Source organism: Schistocerca nitens, chromosome 4, assembly GCF_023898315.1.
Source record: "Schistocerca nitens isolate TAMUIC-IGC-003100 chromosome 4, iqSchNite1.1, whole genome shotgun sequence".
Classification (NCBI taxonomy): domain Eukaryota; kingdom Metazoa; phylum Arthropoda; class Insecta; order Orthoptera; family Acrididae; genus Schistocerca; species Schistocerca nitens.
In genome coordinates, this window is record NC_064617.1 from 332,439,259 (window position 1) to 332,459,736 (window position 20,478).

At 39.4% G+C, this 20,478-nt stretch overlaps 1 protein-coding gene across 4 annotated transcripts in view; it reads right to left on the bottom strand.

Moving 5' to 3' along the window:
* LOC126252807 (C-terminal-binding protein) overlaps positions 1-20,478 on the bottom strand; it is a 211,106-nt gene that overhangs the window by 79,880 nt on the left and 110,748 nt on the right. For all 4 annotated transcript variants that reach the window (XM_049953743.1, XM_049953747.1, XM_049953744.1 and 1 more), the window contains exons 3-4: positions 9,070-9,198; positions 8,545-8,767 (exon numbers count right to left, since the gene is read on the bottom strand). In XM_049953743.1, coding sequence (XP_049809700.1) covers positions 8,545-8,767; positions 9,070-9,198 — 352 coding nt within the window. The remainder of the gene's footprint in view (positions 1-8,544; positions 8,768-9,069; positions 9,199-20,478) is intronic.

Sequence of the window (20,478 nt, forward strand, 5' to 3'; positions counted from 1 at the left end):
TTTCTTTGCCCTGTACCCTTTGAGACTGGAGCCCTTTTTGATCTTTCCTGGGACTGTCTAAAAAATAAATAAATAAATAAATAAATTATCACCCAGCCCGCAGCACACAGCCCCTGCTACCTGTGTAGCTGCCTCCTGTGTGTACTTAGCGAAACCCGAAACCCCACCACCCTATGGTGCAAGTCTGCAGCCTACACAGTCGCAGAACCATCTGAGCTTCTGATTCAGATCCTCCACTCGGCTCTATACCTAAGGCCCACAATCGGTCCTGTCGACGATGCTGCAGATGGTGAGCTCTGCCTTCATCTCGCTAACAAGACTGGCAGTCTTCACCAATTCAGATAGCCGCCACAGACCAGAGGGAATGTCTTCCGATCCATTGCGACGCACGACATTGGTGCCGACATGAATCACCACCTGCACCCTGTACCCTTCATGGCATCCGAAAGGACCCTTTCCACATCTTTGATGACTCCCCAGGTATGCATACAGAGTGCACATTGGCTTTCTTCCCATCCTTAGCTGCCATATCCCTAAGGGGCTCCATCACCCACCTAACATTGGAGATCCCAATGACAAGCAATCCCACCCTCTGCACTTGTCCGGACCTCTCAGGAAGACCGGCCACTGCCGCAACAGGCAAGGCCGCCCTTGCTGGCACAGAAGTACTTTCAGCAGTGGGTAGTACCTCAAACTTGTTATGGAGGCGTAAGGGTACAGCCTTGCGGCCAGCACCAACTTTTCAACTTCCGCCCAGCAATTCACGACCCCGCCATAGTTCGCCAATTACCATCAGGCAAGTGTCAATCAGCAGTGGAGTCCGAATCCGAGGGCACAGTGGCATCAGAGATCCCAGGCGATGCAACAGGTTCCAGAGGTGCCAAAGCGCTCGCATCTGGTGTCCCAGTGTCACTGTGGCCCACGGCAACAGCTTGGAGCCTGTCAACCACGGCCAACACAGCTTCCAGCTGTTTACGGGCAGTGGCCAATTCCCCCTGAATCCATACACAACAGGCACAGTCCCTATCCATCCCTAAAAATTTTTTCCTCTCTTTTATCTCACAAGCCGTTAAAAACAAACAGGTGACCGACGACTATGCGAATTTGCACTATACGGGTACTAAAATGCTATGCTACAACTCTCAAATACTATAATACGCCCGAAATTTGTGAATTAAACTATGCAAGCACCCAAAAACACGCAAAGAAATTAAGAATTGAACTATGAAACAAAAAAGTGATCTAAGAGTATACGACTTGCTGCTGCTCACCCAACGGCAGCAGGGAGCTAATGACACCTTTTGGTACTATCTCCACAACGGGTCTTACCGCTGCAGTTTATTCTCACAATAACAATTACAGCCAGTTCAAAATACACTTTACTTCATTTGTTAGACATTTCATTCTGTATTAATTTTCCTTCTCGCTTCAACTAATGTCGCCATTATGTTCTACAGCCAATCAAAATCTGGTAACATTTTTACCAGGTATTTTAATGTGTGAACACCAACCGAATTTCTGATTTGCAATCCCCTTAGTAAATCATTACAGTCTCTCAATCAAATAAAATGTTGGTCTGTGTTCTGAATCAACTAACTTTTTTGAAGGACAATATTTACATTTTTGAATGTTACCTTTACTCGAAAAGCATCATTAATGTTTGTAAACAGTATCCATCCCATCCATTCATGTATGAGAACATTTATTGTGAACCTGTACAAATACAACAAGAATATACAACTTAATGCTATTTGCTCCTGTGTTTCACAAAATTGTAAAGTTTTGATCAGTGTAATGCTGTTGTGGTTAGTTCATAGTTTTTCGCTTACCTCTTGCACTAGCACTGCGCGGGTCAGTGTCAAGTGAGCTCCATCATTTCTGTATCAAGTGCTTTGGTGTATTGGGAAATCTCAAGCCTGTTTGAACTTACCATTTGCCAAGCCCTGTCCTTCCGAATTCTTCAAAATAAATCTGCACGTGACTTCAATAGTTAAAGCTTAATCTCTAAATGTAGCATGACTCATATAAATGTAAAATTACCCCTTATAGTCTCTACTTAACAACATTAAAAAAAGTTGACCTCAGCAGCAGTAGTTTAATCTGCGAATATATGGCGACCCTGTATTTTTCAAATGATGAATTTGGGAAAAAACCTCTTGCTGTAATCGGGTAAATACAGTAACAACTAGAACAACAGCATAAGAACAAGTAGGTAACCATTAACTAACTATGTATCTCATTTGCCAAATGAGTGTCCACTGAATTCATACGCTTATTACAAAATGAACTCTGATAACGAAGTTACAAGTTGAACATTAAAAACCTTGCTACATGGCTATGTTGTCTAATTATGTGACAAGGAAAGCTCTCTCTTACAGACATTTATTGGTAAAAACAGGGACACTTGTGAGGGTTAGGACCAACTAACAAATACCTAGCAGACGTCACAAATGCTCCAGTGCAAATAACAGCATGCATTCCAGTATATGTTATGTTGCAAGCAAATATGTACATTCTCACACCAGTGCAAAGATGAGTTATGAAGTTATTAGCATCAGTGTTGAGAAACAGATGAAATCTCTAAAACTGAAAAGCACTCCAGGGGCCAGTGGACTACTTATCGGACCCTGTATTAAATTTATGGCCAAGTTAGCCCCTCTTGATCATAATTTATTCTAGATCCCTCAAACAAGAAATTGTCCCCAATGGTTGGAAGAAAGTACAGGTCACACCTGTCTACAATAAAGGCAACAGAAGCGAACCAAGGAAAACATCCTTGCCAATTTGTTATACAATACATAATGAGGTATCTTTAACAGAATGATGACTTCCATGCCGCCAAGTGGTGCAAGGAACATAAAGTTGCATTAAATGTTCAAAAATGTGAAATTGTGCACTTCACAAAACTAAGGAGCTTAGTATCGTTGACTACAGTACCAGCAAGTCAGAACTGGAAATGGTTAACACACACAAATAATTGGATGTAACATTTCTTAGGGATACAAAATGGAACACAGTCATAGGTACAGCGGATGGCTGACTACTGTTCGTTGTCAGAACATAAAGAAATGCAATCCGTTTATGAAGGAGTTTGCTTACAAATCATTCACACGAACCACCTATATTACTCTGATTGCCTAACAGCTTGCAGGGGCGACAAAAACTTTTTGGAACTTTAATATCATCATTGAGTGATTTTTAAAATTTAAAAAGCTGTCATAATCTCTTCATTAAGAGGTTTAACACTACGTTAGAAGTTTAATACCATACCTGCCAAATTTTGAAAAGAGCTATCAGTAAAACTCCCACGACCAAAAAAACTGACGATTTTTAACATACCCCAGCTTTATGAAAATAATAGTACTTCCGGGCTACGACATACAATAATTGATGCTTTAAACACGATACTTCAATGAAATCAAATCTATTTACATCACAGGACAATGATTTGTAGATGAAAATAATAATCAAGAAGAAATCCATGGTAAACAGCAGCAGGTGTGGTTAATACTGGTTTGGAGCATACGCCCAGGACTTCCTTGATAAATTAAGCATATATGCAATAACTGAAGAAAGGCTTTACACAATAAAACTTAGTTAACGCAATAGAGGCAAGAAATATTGTAACACACACTGCAAATCAAATGCTAGTTCGACTTTGAAGTCCAGTCGTGGCCTTTTCAACTTCCTGCAGAACACCTTGAGAAAATGTTTTGTCATAAAAGGGACCAGTATGCCTTGTCTTCAAGATATGAAGAGACTCCAGAGATTCATTGGACATTGTTCTATTTTTCTTCACAAGGTTGAAAATACATTCACATTCTGCATTTCTATGGGGTATGGAGAGAACATATAGCCTTACTCTTGAAATTCTGTTATACTTAAGAAGGCCATTGGCTTCACAAATTCTTGATGTTAACGCCCACCTGGAATCACTTGTAGCATCTTTATTTGCAGCCCAACTATTATCTAACTGAAGATCTGTGATACGCTTCTGAAGATCATTCACCACGTCATCTGGTTTCATTCTCTACCTTGCGAAACATGGTATGAAACTATTACAAGGGGGAGGAAAAAAAAAAAATTTGCAAGAAAACTGTGCATCTTCAATTTGTCCAACCTAGCAAATTCAGCATGCTTTTATCCATCATCCTTGAGTGGAAAGTAGTTGATGATGTAGTCACAGCCAGTAAAAACTAGTTTCTCACTGATGACAAGAAAAGGGATTTATCTGTATCCTGTATCGTTCACTATGTTCAAAGTCTGAATGCCAGTAACTAACTCATCATCACTGCTTCGATTTTGAATCCAGTTATACTAAACTTCAAGCAATGAGGAGTTTGACAATTTTGGACTTAACAAACTTTGTTAACACTAGAAGTTCTAATAAAAAGTGAACTTTCAGGGAAGTAGTCTGAAGGGCAACATTCAATTTGTCAAATACATGAATGAACAATAGTGCGAAAGACCTTGTTCAAGTTTGAGAACAGGAAACCATGTTTCCTTGTGTTGTGGCAGAAGTCTTACTTTGTAGGATGGGTTTGTCACATTTGGAATAATATGCTATTGTTTTAGAGGCATGTGTTGCAGCAGAATCAAGAATTCTCTTCTTCTGACACTCACTGGATCAACTTTGCCCAACTCTAGGTATTCTGAAAGTTGTCAAGCTTGCGTAAATGTTTTGGGTACATAATATTACTTCCTCCTTTAGAGAATGAGTTATCGACTATCGTAGACTTATCTTTGACCCATGCAAACAATCGACTGTACCAAGCTGGTGTGACTATTGAATGTTAACATTTCAAATTTTTATCCACAAAGTCGTAAAATGACAACATTCATCTGTAAAATACTGCAATTTCCATAAATTTTACATTTATCGTCTAGTTAAAAAAAAATCCTAACTGACGAAAATTTGTCTAATGAACAAATATATAACTGTGACAAAACTGGGCTGAATTTTAAAATGTTACCAGCTAGAACACTTGCTTCTTGTGAAGAAATAAGTGCTCCTGTGGCAGCTTCAAATGAAACTGGACACCACAAACTAAAACTACTTGTGATTGGGAAGTCTGCCAAGCCAAGAGCATTCAAGAATGTATCCATCTCAGCTCTTCCGGTTGTCTACACACATCAGAATAATGCCTGGATGAATCGGAAAATCTTCAAGATCTTGTTTTGTAACTCATTTGTACCCGAGTGCAAGAATATTTTAAAGGAAAGGGGGCTGCCATGCAAAGCAATTTTGCTCATGGATAATGCGTCCTCACATCCAAGTGCAGAAGAAGTGCAGTGCGACAGTATCCACGCCTTGTTTTTCCCACCAAATGTTACCTTTCTCATTCAGCCCACGGTTCAGGGTGTTCTGGAATGTCTTAAAAAAAGTATCAATGGCGATTGCTACATTCAATCCTGCATTCCGAAGACAGCGAAAGCATTGTAGGAGCTTTGGAGAAAGTTGAATCTGAAGGACATCATGTACTGGATTAGCGAATCTTGGAGCGAAATGAAGTCGGACACAATTTCTAAGTCATGGAGGAAAATTCTACAGGAAAGTATACACCAGACACAGAAACTGAAGATTTAGCAGATGAGCTTGATAAACCATTGTGTAATTTAATCAGAAGATTGTCAGGGTGTGAAGAGGCAGAAGAGGTGGAAGTAGGTGAGAGATTAAATTCGGACGAACGGTTGGAAGTGACAGGCTCTTCTATAACTGACAACTGACATGGTTAACATTCCATCGCAGTGTGAGAGCGACGAGGCAGAGGCTGCACCGATGATGAGTCGCACCGATGGCTACGCTGCTCTCGAGGCCGCCATATGCTACGTGGAACAACAACAGCCTGAGGCGACACCAACTGTCCTGCTGCTCCTGAGACGGTGGCGTGACATTGCCACGAGGAAACGTTGCAGCTTCACCAAACAAAAGACACTTCACTATTACTTGTCTAAATAAATAATTCTTGTTATTCTGCCAATGCAAATGCATGCGTAAATACTTTTATTAAAATAAAGTTCATATTTTGACCCGTATTACTTTCTTTTTCCCATTTAAATTTCGATAGTCCGAGTATTCGATAGTTCAAGGTGGTTCTGGTCCCGTTCACCTCGAACTATCAAGGCTCTACTGTACTTCGTTACTGCCAACAAACTTCACACATAATTTCAAACCTTGACAATTATATTTCTCACCAACACCTACTACAAATAATTTCTGCTGTTCCTGCAGTAAAGCTCCAGTATCGCATATGACTTTATTTACTACTTCTTCACTACTAAATCTACTTGCAGCACATTTTCCATACAGTATCCACATATACCATTGAATGCACCTGCAGAATTTTATTATTGTACAAGACATAGTTCTGCGAGATATGATCTTTTATACACGAATGTACAATTCTTCAAAGAATCAGACATGGGGTGTTTGCTAGTCATAGAATATGACTGAAGTTCGTAGTACTCCTATTAACTAGGACAAATACGAGATATTTAATATATACAGGGAAGAGCAGTACATATATCTGAAAGTCTGTCTGACCTGTGAGTGTGTCAGTGTTACTGAAGGAGCTGAACTAGCAGACACTTGATGAGAAGACAAACTATTCTTTGAGTGCCTAAAAACAGTTTTAAAATGGTTGAAGATTTGAATATACAACACCTATCCACATACTGCTCCTAAAGGGAACATGAGAGCAAGATCAGTGCACACAGATGCATTAAAACAAACAGTTTTTTCAAACTATCCGAATGGAATGGGAATAAGCCCCAATAACTGGTACATGGTAAGCAGCCTCTGCCATGCATTTCAGCAGTTTGCAGGATATGGATGTAGATATAAAACACAGACTAAGGATGCCTAAAATCCTGTGAAGGAGGTCACCAAGTCCAACATTCTATTCCGTATAATCTGAAAACTGTAGTCTTACTTGCCTTGAAACGTTACTTTAAATCCATGTTTCAAATGCAGTTACTTGGAAATAACACACAAAATGTCACAAATTTTCTTTGTTCTTTGGAAAGCAAATGGAGATGCAAATGTTAAATAATTATCGAGCTTTAGAAAGCTGAAAATTGCTAATCCATTTCAGCAAAACATAGCAAACGAACAGTCAGTTTACTAGGGGCCTCTGGGAATAATCGTCCTACTGATTAACGAATAAGGTATTATTTCGAGAGTTAGTCTTCACTTTTTTGGCCTTGTACCTGACAGCTGGATACTTTATCATGACGACACTCGTGGACTTGCACTCACAGTAACTCGTGCACAGATTTCAAAGTTCACATGCGGTAAATTAATCCACTGAACTGTACTTACTGACAGCATGTGCACGAACTACAGTATTTACCCGATTATAAGATGAGGTTTTTCCCCAAATTCGTCATTTGAAAAATACAGGATCATCTTGCATTCGCAAATTGAACTATTACTGCTGAGATCCAATATTTTGATGATGTGCAATAGATTAATATAGGTGTCACCTTACAAATATAAATTCAGGTCATATGAAGATTAATTTTGAAGGATTTTAAAGGTTGTGCAGTGTCACAAAATCCTGACACTGGTGTTTGTGCTCCTGCCATTGGTGCAATTGCAGGCAATGTCTAACTTCACTATAATTTCCCGCGAAAGGCAAAGGTCCCGAGTTCGAGTCTCGGTCGGGCACACAGTTTTAATCTGCCAGGAAGTTTCACTATGATTTGTTTTAATGCGCTGTTATTTAATTCTTCGTTTCACAAGGACATTTATTTTAATTTAACATTGTGTGAGATGAGTGAGTGCCGCAGCTGACTGTTGTTTGTCCACCACACAAGACGACTGGCCACTGTTTCACCAGCTGGGCAGGCGAAAGGTGTTTAGAGAGAAAGCCCCACGACACACAATGAAGGAGGTTAGAAAATACTCTAACCTCTTCGCACTGCATAGAAGTGACCCCCCCACCAACCATCACCCCGTAAATCGTTATGTGCTATGAAGTAATAGCCTAATACTTGTGACTAGCAAGCTGCTTCTCATATATAGGAACACACGCCTCTTTTCTTGCCTTTCACTTATCATGTGAAACAATCATCCCAAATAATGATTTCAGATGTGATGATGCCTGAAAATAGTAATAGTACAGACCGGCATATGCAATACGCAAAGGAGGAACTTAAACTAAAAATTAGCACCAACCTTTTTGGTTATTTTATGTATCTTTGTATTGTCAAAATGTAGACAATAAATGGTTTAAGTTCATAATATGTTTAATGTTAATTTTTTGAGGATATACTTTATATAAATGGAAAAGTTGGTAATTTTAATTTGTCAGAAGATATTAAAAATAAAGTTTTCTAAAAGCGCCCCTTATATTGGGGGGGAGGGGGGGGTGGGGGAAGATAGTCTTATTTACAGGATTGTCTTATACTTGGTAAAAACAGTGTGCACTGCACCAAGCAAATGAACCACACAAATAAAGTACTTATTAATGGTATTTGCATGCATATTCTTTTAGTTACCTTTGTAGCAAAAAATAGTGACAAATGGTCATTGATACGTACCGAGACCTACAATGCCAAGCGTGTCCCCTCGTATTCTTGCACATCCTTGGGCTGCTTCTCTAACTTGTTCCGGACCAGTGAATTTTTTTCCTTCACGCACCATATTGGCAAGCCAATACGTACGTCTATATAGGTTCAGGATGAGGCAAAGTGTGGTATCTGCCACTTCTTCTACACCATATCCCGGGACATTGCACACAGCTATACCTAGCTCCCCAGCCGCCTGTGAGATGATAAATTTTCAAATTACAATTAGCCGTTTTCATTTTATGAGAAATTGGCCATATTAGTTAGAAATGGTTTTCAATGTGTGTGAAAGACTGAACAGTTTGAAAGTAACTACTAATTGTTTGCACCTGCTGATGAACTACAAATGTTTTACACCAACAACAGAGTTTAAAACACCAAGCAATAGGCCAATTCTAGATGGCGCATGAACCATGGTGTTCCGGTATGGAAACATTGAAACCATCACCATAAGAGCCCATCACAAAGAAAATAATAAATGTAAGTATGTCTGTTTACCTTGACATCAATGTTGTCAACTCCACTTCCAATTCGCACAATGATTCGTAGTGTTTTGAATTTTTCCAGGTCTTCTTTTGTTAATATTATTGTGTGCCACATTAGGGCACCAACTGCCTCATTTAGGACCTGTAAAATATTGTTTTATTAGAAAAATTTTTGTTCAAAAGAAACTTTTGATGTAGTAAAAAAAGGTCATTCAGTACACAAAAACTATTGACATAAACAGTGAGGACAGAGCGCTGATAACAGTTTCGACATGTTTGGAATATTCAGTTTTTTCCACTGAAGGGGCACTTAGCTGGATGTATTAGTGCCAACATCTAGATACAAGTATTTCCCCAATGCAATTTCAATCCTAAGCTGTATGCTGACTATATTTCAATTATTGCACACTGCCACAAATAGTAACATTTTTTTATCAGTTCAATTTCACCCATCTCATCCTCAAAAAACAGTAGCAAGAAAAAACAAATGAGGAGCAAGGAACAGAAGCTACCACATATGCTAGTGAGGAGAAAAATGTCAATTGGTTCCTTAAAACCATAACAGACACAGTAGTAGATAAGAAAAATATGGAAACCACACTAGGATCATCATAGATAGTTCAAATCCATCGCACAGGATCCAATACCAGACAAGGAAAAACAACCAATTTATCATGAAAAGCAGTCACATCTTTGAGGTTAACCACCATAGACTGTAATGGACAATTCCCATATAAGCTACTATAGTGGTGTGCATGTAAGAACAAGGTGGTAGAATGATGCGTAGTACACCAAGGGAAAAAATGGGCTACGTGATGCAACAGCTAAGAGTATCACTGAGCCGGATCAGTCTGCAGCATGCACTTCGTGGAGCACACAGGACTTTCAGTGATGATTCTGAAGCTATTTTAGTTGTGGCAAAGAAACTTAATCAACACGGAACAATAATGGAAATTTCAGGATGGAGCAATATGCAAAATACTGGAAATGCAACCTTTTGCCTACAGCTGATCGATGTGTGGAGCACAGGAAACAGCATTCACACTAGCTTTTGAGCAGTAGCTCTCTAGCAGCAGCAACAACAACAGCAACACACACACACACACACACACACACACACACACACACACACACACACACACACACAGAGAGAGAGATAGCCACAGCAGGACTACTTATTGATAGTCTTATTAAAAGCAGTTTCCAGTTTCCTGAGCTGAATGAGGTAGGCATGGGGGCGGAGAAGGATACAAAGGGGGTAGCAGGGAAGAGGCAGGTGTCTGGACAGGAGACTGTGGCCACACAACAAGACAAAAGGAGTACAGACGGTACTGCAAAAAGAGATGTAGGAAAAGGGGGAGAGGGGTAAATTAAACAAAAAAAGTTGGGGGGGGGGAGGTCAGATATGAAGAGGGAGAAAGGGAGAGGGGTTGAAAATGAAAGGGGGGGGGCATCCACATGGGAAGGAGGGGAGTGAGTTAAATGTGATGGGAGACAACAGTGCATGATGTGGGTGGCCAAGGACTGGTGTTGACTGAAGACAGAAGGGGAAAGAGACGGTGTGGCAGTGGGAATAGGTGTGCGGAGATTTCAGCCAGGGGGATTGTGAGCGCACAGGATGTGTTAAGTGACATTCCCTTCTGTGTGGTACAGGATGTGTTAAGTGACATTCCCTTCTGTGTGGTTCAGAAAAACTTTGCTTGAATGGAGTATATGAACGGCCCACATTGTGAAACGGCTGTTGAAGTCATTTTCGCTGTGGTGGGCAGCATGTTCAAAGACTAAATGGTCAAATTTGTGGTTTGCCACAGTAAGGCAATGGCCATTCATGCAAGTCAATGGTTGGTTAAATGTCACATCCACGTACAATGCTGTACAGTAATAGCAGCTTATCAACCACCCCTCCCCGCCCTCTTCCTACACCTGTATTTGCTCTTAACCTCTGTACTCCTTTTGTCTTGATGTGCAGCCGCAGAGTATTCTGTCCAAAGACCTGCCTCTTTCCTGCTACCCCTCGTGTCCTTTCCTGCTCTATCCCCACATCAATCAGCTCATGTAATTGCTTTTAATAATCAAGTATCAGTAAGTGGCCTTGTCATGGCCATGAGAGTTTGCATTTGGGTGCCTACATAGTTTTTGTGCGTATGAGTGAGAGAGAGAGAGAGAGAGAGAGAGAGAGAGAGAGAAAGAGAGTTCCTTGCTATTGGTATACTCTATTGTAATTATTATCCTGATGTAAACAAATAAATGTGTGGCGAATGGTAAGGATTCATAGCACTCATTTATGGGTGGTGGTGTGCTATTGGAAATAGACCCTAATTATGTATTAGATATTGTGTGTTATACTACCGCTATTGAAACTTTCAGGCAATCTAATGCATTAACAGACAATAGGTTTGCTGATCAATATGCCAAATGTTTATGCCATGTATTTCTTATTTCAAATCTCAGTGGACGATCACTTTCACTGAACAATTCTGTGCACAACATTATAACTAGTTCTGATTGGTACATGTCAGCTTGTTTTGTACATATTCTCTCAATTTCTTCTTCAAATATGAAACACCAAAACATGTAAGTTTTCGCTTTCTTCTTAATTTGAGGAACATGGTATTGTACCACTATAAAAATGTCACCTAATCTACAACGTTGTTGCTGCTGTTCTTGTGTAGTGGATATAGCAACTGACTTGTATATGCAAGATGATGGGTTCAATTCCACTGTAAGTTAATTTCCTTCTTTTTATGTCTATGAAAACGATGTAAAGTGTTGCACATTTGACAATACATCGAGTGTGCGGAGGAAAATCAACCTTTGTACGTGACAACACACTGCTCACCGTTCCTCAATTTCTGAGTGAAGGTGATCTTGTACTGGAGCATCGAGTTATACCTATCATTCTGAAGAAACATCTGGAAAGTAGGAGGGTCGGAAGAACCTCTCCCATTGTGAGTACTCAATAAAATGGCGGGAAGTCACACCTCCCCCTCCCAAACCATTTTTCAACAATCATGCAGTCAGTCATTGTGGTGCTTCTCGCCTGTTCATGTTTCCCAAGCACAAGGTGAAAAAGGCTGAAACTGTGTTGTGTTCCTTTGTGAAACATAGAAGAGGTACACTGTTAAAAGCGGTGAAAAACTGATAGTTCTCAGTGCTTTTGAGATGTTTTCAGGAAAACATCCATCACTACTGATAAAGAAACTTGCAGCACTGACGTCAGAGTTTACCAGTGTTTATGTGACAAGTGTAAAGTGAGTATGTAAAGAAACTTGCGATGTGTGTAAGCTGTCAACTACAGGAAAGACAGGGAAATGCTGTTTATGTGTTTTAGAAAATTGTGATGGTTTCATTAAAAATGCTACATGGTCAGAGATTCACACATTTTTCTTCAGGAACGAAGTGTCTATAGTGAACAAGGCATTTCAAGTGATAAATAATGACTACAACTTACCTACTTTTAAAATAATGATGTTTTATAAACTGATAAAAGATATTTCTTTTCATTCTGAAAGCAGGAAATGAAATGCATTATTACAGATTGAGAATATTGATTTGTGGAGAACGTAGTATCTCCGGGAGATTCAACAGTTCGAACGCGAGAATCAGTAGATTTATTACCTTAACAAAACATGAGATAATGCAGGACATCTTACACAGAAAGTGTGAACTTATAAAACAGTGACTGATAGAAGACAACCTTTTGTTGCAGGTGGTTTTGTGGAAGGTGGATAATTGATTTTTGAATGAACAAAGACGAGGGATTATCATGGAAATATTAATGGTGAACTGTTCCTAAAATGGTTAAATATATTCTACCCAAATTAGAGCCCAACACTGTTACAGGGTGTACACGCGGACAAGGAAAAAAAAGTTCCCGGATTTCCCCGTTAAAAATATTTCTCCCAGGTGAAGAAACACTTTTCCCCGTGTTAAGTGACAGTATATTTTCTCTCAGAACTGCAAAACTTATCAGTCCTTTGAATGGTTATGGTTTTATACACGGGCGTAGAATTTCCCGGCACTTTAGAATACGAAACTCAGGGGGAGGGAAAAAAAAACACGTTTTGGAAATATCTTTGATGTGCAGTAACATGTACGCTGTGTATTTTCGTATTACGAAAATACACAGGATTTTCACCAAACACCGCATGTTACTTTCCGAATCATTGAAATCGAGTTTGCGATGCGCTTTTGTAAGCCAGTCATAGCTCATATCATGTGATCTTGCAAGCCGATGACAGCAGATATTCAGAGCGTCGGACACTTGATGTAGTCAGCCAACAGAAACATCACTGTTAAGTAACACGAACACACAAACAGGGCAAGTTAATACTTTAAATTAATATACATATCGTAGCTACAAGAAAAGCAAAGCTTTCACATATAATATTGGCCTCTAAGGTGAAGAAGCGGCAAAAGAAGCTAAGCTTTCGCATATAATATTGATCTTCTCTACGCGTGTTACACTTTAAGATCTCACACAAATGTGCCAATAAAATTTTTAATAATGACATAAATGTCTGATTTTCAGGGTTCGAAATTCTTCTAAATGGCTCATCATCAAAGAGTTGATTTTTAAATGAGAGTCAAACCCTCTGTGATTTATGAAATACATGATACATGATACATTCTCGCACACAGTTCAACTTACGAAAAAGCATATTTACTTTGAAAGTAACATTTACTTTGAAAGTATCGCTTTTGAAACTACCATTCTCAATATTTTCCCACGACCTGTTAGAAATAGGTTTGTTTCAGCAGTTGCCAGAGAGCGCAGATAACAGGCCACACCACGCTTGCACAGATAGTATGTAGTAGGAACCCCATATGTATGTAGTGTAAAACACTGGAAGATCATACATTGTGGAATAAAAGAAACAAGACATCAGAGGATAGTCCAAGAGCATAGGCATTTTGTGAACCATACTAAAATGTGCACATTTAAAGTGCATACTTAAAGTGCACATTTGTATGTCCAGATTCCTAATGAAGTAGACCTCGACCTGTTATTAAGCTTTTCAAAATTCACTTGATAGCTCCCGGCCACAGATATCTGTTTTGTTTTCATTTGACATGAGTAAACGAAGGGGAAACAGCAAAATCACTAACGTGGTGACTACCCACTGTAACTCACGGACTGTTCTGCGCATCTATCCCTGATCTACGATATTTGCTAACTGGGTCCATAATAAACAAAGTTAATTTTCAAAAATATTTTCATCATGTAGTGCATATCTTTCTGAGAAGTCTGAAACATAAAACGTGTGTTCGAGGAAATGTAAGACATGTTATTTGTTCTCAAGTGTGTCAACGTGCAGTGCCACGCCTCCTCATACAGCATTCCAATATCGCACGTCACTGTTTTTCGCTCTGTGGAACTGAAACGTGTAATTTTGTAATGGATGCCATCAAACTATATTCAGGACAGTGGAAACTGAATTGTCCAGTGGTGCCTCTCCTGCTCCAAGCCGGCCGGTTTGAAACCAATAAAGACAAGAGACAAGCAAGGAAGTACACATTTCTTCAACCCTTAGCTCCTAGCAATTTTTCTCTCTAATCATGCAACAGCTTTACATGGTGTGCTTTCCTTTCTGGGAAAGAATCTAAGTTCGTCGAACGTTTTGCTACATGAAAAATCGAAATGTTGCTATCTAATACCGAAAAAGCTTCCAGAATAGAACTTAAGCGGCTGCTAGCCAGGGACTGTACAACTGGTCCTTACTAGTGTAGCGATCTTGCCTACAATTTTCTGTCAAATTTTCATTTTCTTGGATACACCGAGAAGATAATATGTAATCTTTCTCACCAGTTATTCCAGTTAGTCGTCCATTCTGGTAGTCTGAATCTACGGATTTCGCTAGTAATCATAACAATACTGACCATTCCCAAGTCTAATCAACCACATAATCAGACTGCAATTGGCATTCATCCATTCAGCTTTACTCCACTCAGCTCGTATAGCCCCGTCCCCTTTTTTCTGCGGAAAGTTTATTTCTAGATGCGACAAGGATTCACCTGACAGAGACATCACATACATTATGCACACATCTAAAAATCAACTTATGATTCATTCAGGAATCAACTTAAAATGTGTTCAATAAATGACAGGGATGCGTTTCAAAATCATATGAATAATCGATAGACCAATGTGCGCTGATTGCTAGGCGTTTTGTGAAACAAGTTTTTCCCCCCCCCACTCAAGAATATGAATTTGGCGCCCCCTTTTCCCGGTAGCATCTAGCTGCGACTGCTTGCACAGCCAACAGCCACATTCCTGTAGCCAGAAGCTGGCGAATCTTCTACAACAACGTGATGAACTGTGCACGCAATGAACCCGCTCGTAACTGCTAAAACGAATCTAATGTAAACAGCTGTGACTTCACACTCATTGGAGGCAATTTTTTTTAATGAAGCACTGCAGAGTCTTCCTAAAGCCTTTGACACATTTTGCTGTTTGTATCAGTTCTTACCATTCAAAATCACAAAAAATTAACAGAAAACTAAAACAACGAAAAATTCCCGGTTCTTTCCCGGATCACCCGGTTGTCCCGGGTCATATACACCCTCTGTTATAATTATCAACAATGCTTCACAACATAACGTTAAGGTTGAGTGCAGGCCTCAAAAATCTTGCGAGGAAGGAAGATATTGTAAATTGGCCGATGGGGAAAGGAATACATGTAGACTATATTGCGATTAAGTTTGAATTACTGAAACAGGTTGAAGCTTACATTGCAGATCAGTATATTATTGACAAAACGGCGCAGTCTGCGGGTCACATTTTCATTAGGTTACTGCTGTACCACTGTAATTTTGAAGCTCCTAGAACTTAATTGGAGCCAAGTTAAACAATATGTCACAAGTAATAATAGGACATTTAAGTTACCAGACACAATTAAATTAATGCACAAAACTGTCACACATCACTTCCGAACACTATTGGGAAGCAGAACAATGTGTAATAAAAGAGGGAGACTAAAACATGGCAACTGAATGGCTTCAAAGGTTGTGTTATTGATTGGCTATTAATCAATTTTGAAAATGGCAGTTACACTGACGAAAAGTCTTCAAACTCAGAGATGCATAAGTTCAGAGGTTACCACACAGCTGAGGTGAATAGCTGAAATGGCTTCAGTATTTCATGTTGTTGTTGTGGTCTTCAGTCCTGAGACTGGTTTGATGCAGCTCTCCATGCTACTCTATCCTGTGCAAGCTTCTTCATCTCCCAGTACCTACTGCAACCTACATCCTTCTGAATCTGCTTAGTGTATTGATCTCTTGGTCTCCCTCTACGATTTTTACCCTCCACGCTGCCCTCCAATGCTAAATTTGTGATCCCTTGATGCCTCAAAACATGTCCTACCAAACGATCCCTTCTTCTAGTCAAGTTGTGCCCCAAACTTCTCTTCTCCCCAATCCTATTCAATACCTCCTCATTAGTTATGTGATCTACCCATCTAATCTTCAGCATTCTTCTGTAGCACCACATTTCGAAAGCTTCTATTCTCTTCTTGTCCAAACTAGTTATCGTCCATGTTTCACTTCCATACATGGCTACACTCCATACAAATACTTTCAGAAACGACTTCCTGACATTAAATCTATACTCGATGTTAACAAATTTCTCTTCTTCAGAAACGATTTCCTTGCCATTGCCAGTCTACATTTTATATCCTCTCTACTTCGACCATCATCAGTTATTTTACTCCCTAAATAGCAAAACTCCTTTACTACTTTAAGTGTCTCATTTCCTAATCTAATCCCCTCAGCATCACCCGATTTAATTTGACTACATTCCATTATCCTCGTTTTGCTTTTGTTGATGTTCATCTTATATCCTCCTTTCAAGACACTGTCCATTCCGTTCAACTGCTCTTCCAAGTCCCTTGCTGTCTCTGACAGAATTACAATGTCATCGGCAAACCTCAAAGTTTTTACTTCTTCTCCATGAATTTTAATACCTACTCCGAATTTTTCTTTTGTTTCCTTTACTGCTTGCTCAATATACAGATTGAATAACATCGGGGAGAGGCTACAACCCTGTCTCACTCCTTTCCCAACCACTGCTTCCCTTTCATCCCCCTCGACTCTTATAACTGCCATCTGGTTTCTGTACAAATTGTAAATAGCCTTTCGCTCCCTGTATTTTACCCCTGCCACCTTTAGAATTTGAAAGAGAGTATTCCAGTCAACATTGTCAAAAGCTTTCTCTAAGTCTACAAATGCTACAAACGTAGGTTTGCCTTTCCTTATTCTTTCTTCTAAGATAAGTCGTAAGGTCAATATTGCCTCACGCGTTCCAATATTTCTACGGAATCCAAACTCATCTTCCCCGAGGTCGGCTTCTACTAGTTTTTCCATTCGTCTGTAAAGAATTCGCGTTAGTATTTTGCAGCTGTGGCTTATTAAACTGATTGTTCGGTAATTTTCAAATCTGTCAACACCTGCTTTCTTTGGGATTGGAATTATTATGTTCTTCTTGAAGTCTGAGGGTATTTCGCCTGTTTCATGCATCTTGCTCACCAGATGGTAGAGTTTTGTCATGACTGGCTCTCCCAGGGCCATCAGTAGTTCTAATGGAATGTTGTCTACTCACGGGGCCTTGTTTCGACTCAGGTCTTTCAGTGCTCTGTCAAACTCTTCACGCAGTATCTTATCTCCCATTTCATCTTCATCTACATCCTCTTCCATTTCCATAATACTGTCCTCAAGTACATCGCCCTTGTATAAACCCTCTATATACTCCTTCCACCTTTCTGCCTTCCCTTCTTTGCTTAGAACTGGGTTGCCATCTGAGCTCTTGATATTCATACAAGTGGTTCTCTTCTCTCCAAAGGTCTCTCTAATTTTCCTGTAGGCAGTATCTATCTTACCCCTAGTGAGACAAGCCTCTACATCCTTACATTTGTCCTCTAGCCATCCCTGCTTAGCCATTTTGCACTTCCTGTCGATCTCATTTTTGAGACGTTTGTATTCCCTTTTGCCTGCTTCATTTACTGCATTTTTATATTTTCTCCTTTCATCAATTAAATTCAATATTTCTTCTGTTACCCAAGGATTTCTATTAGCCCTCGTCTTTTTACCTACTTGATCATCTGCTGCCTTCACTACTTCATCCCTCAGAGCTACCCATTCTTCTTCTATTGTATTTCTTTCCCCCATTCCTGTCAATTGTTGCCTTATGCTCTCCCTGAAACTCTCTATAACCGCTGGTTCTTTCAGTTTATCCAGGTCCCATCTCCTTAAATTCCCACCTTTTTGCAGTTTCTTCAGTTTCAATCTGCAGTTCATAACCAATAGATTGTGGTCAGAATCCACATCTGCCCCTGGAAATGTCTTACAATTTAATACCTGATTCCTAAATCTCTGTCTTACCATTATATAATCTATCTGATACCTATTAGTATCTCCAGGATTCTTCCAGGTATACAACCTTCTTTTATGATTCTTGAACCAAGTGTTAGCTATGATTAAGTTATGCTCTGTGCAAAATTCTACAAGGCGGCTTCCTCTTTCATTTCTTCCCCCCAATCCATATTCACCTACTATGTTTCCTTCTCTCCCTTTTCCTACTCTCGCATTCCAGTCACCCATGACTATTAAATTTCCGTCTCCCTTCACTACCTGAATAATTTCTTTTATCTCGTCATACATTTCATCAATTTCTTTATCATCTGCAGAGCTAGTTGGCATATAAACTTGTACTACTGTAGTAGGCATGGGCTTTGTGTCTATCTTGGCCACAATAATGCGTTCACTATGCTGTTTGTAGTAGCTAACCCGCACTCCTATTTTTTTTATTCATTATTAAACCTACTCCTGCATTACCCCTATTTGATTTTGTATTTATAACCCTGTAATCACCTGACCAAAAGTCTTGTTCCTCCTGCCACCGAACTTCACTAATTCCCACTATATCTAACTTTAACCTATCCATTTCCCTTTTTAAATTTTCTAACCTACCTGCCCGATTAAGGGATCTGACATTCCACGCTCCGATCCGTAGAATTTCATTATACGTCAAAATCTCTACAATAAGCTCTTAAAATCACAAACTGCTCTCACATATAAATTACACTAAGTTTACCAAAGTATTTTCTTTTATGCTCTTTGTAAGCTAAAGTAAGGTTTCCACCTTGTCCCCTATGAAGCATAGTGCTGTAGTATTACTGTATATTAATTTATTACTTTTAAAATTTAAGTGCCATTTCTAGTTTTATTATTTGCCTGCTGTTTTGTTGATTTTATTAATTATCTGCAGGTGTAACGTTTCATCTAATCTGCTTCTAAATGATTTATTTTAACACTTTTGACATGCATGCTTTCAGTGTTCCAGCATTTTCCAGTCCCTATCAGTGAGAAGCGTTAAATAAACCAACTAGAAACAAACTAAATGAAACATTAAAATACAGATAAGTAGTATCCAATACAAACAAATAAGTTTCCGCATGATTATCTGTAGTTGTTCATTTGACATCACTATATGTGGGCTTGATGGACCAGCTTTCCTGTTTAAATGTGACTGTCAAGCATTGTGTGGTGTTATCCACTCTGAGTAGCGCAGGTGAGCTACGCTGCCGTATAAAACCTAACGTTATTACTTTACTCAACTAAAGATAGCTGAAGTTCTGCGGGAAATAAAATACAATAATTTAACAATAAATGTAAAAGAATATGCAATGTAGTGTACGTATCAGGACTGTTGTTACAATGAAGAGACCAGAGAAAGAGCTAATGCTTGAAAGATAGTGCGAATGCAGTTTTCTCGTAGTGTTTCTGTGCTCCAAGTATTGATCAGCTGCAGATGAGTAGTTGCCTTTCCCTTTGTTTAGCCAATATAGAGTGTGTTATGGATTGGTGTGAAGCATACACACCAAATAGTACATCAATAATAAATAGCAATAGGTGTATGAGCATGGGATGTTTTCTAAGAAAGACAGACGCAGAAACAGTATCACTATGTGGCACTTACAACAGCAATGCCAGTTGCCAGGTTAGGCATGAAATTTCTGGCTTGAAACAGAGCACACCCGCTCTGCAGCAAAGTATTCTCTGTCTAACTATACGCACCACCAAGTGACCACCACCTTACTTGGCTGTCACTAACACTTCCATTTGTACACATCAAATGTTCATTACAAATTGCACGAGTAACAAAACAAATGCACAGGTTTCTTGGCACAGAAGAACAAATGTAATATCAGCTATGTGAAAAAAATCACAAGCAGAGTCCTCCAACTTTATCTAATTACGTTTTCCTAACATGGACAGATAGATTAACTTCAGAATTTTCACAAACATGGGGAGAGGAAGTGGGATAGTTCATAACTTACTGATGTTGGTTAGGATCTCAAAAATCAATTCCGGATAAGACAATAATCCCTGAAAAATGACCACCTATCTGATAGTAATACCACAGTAG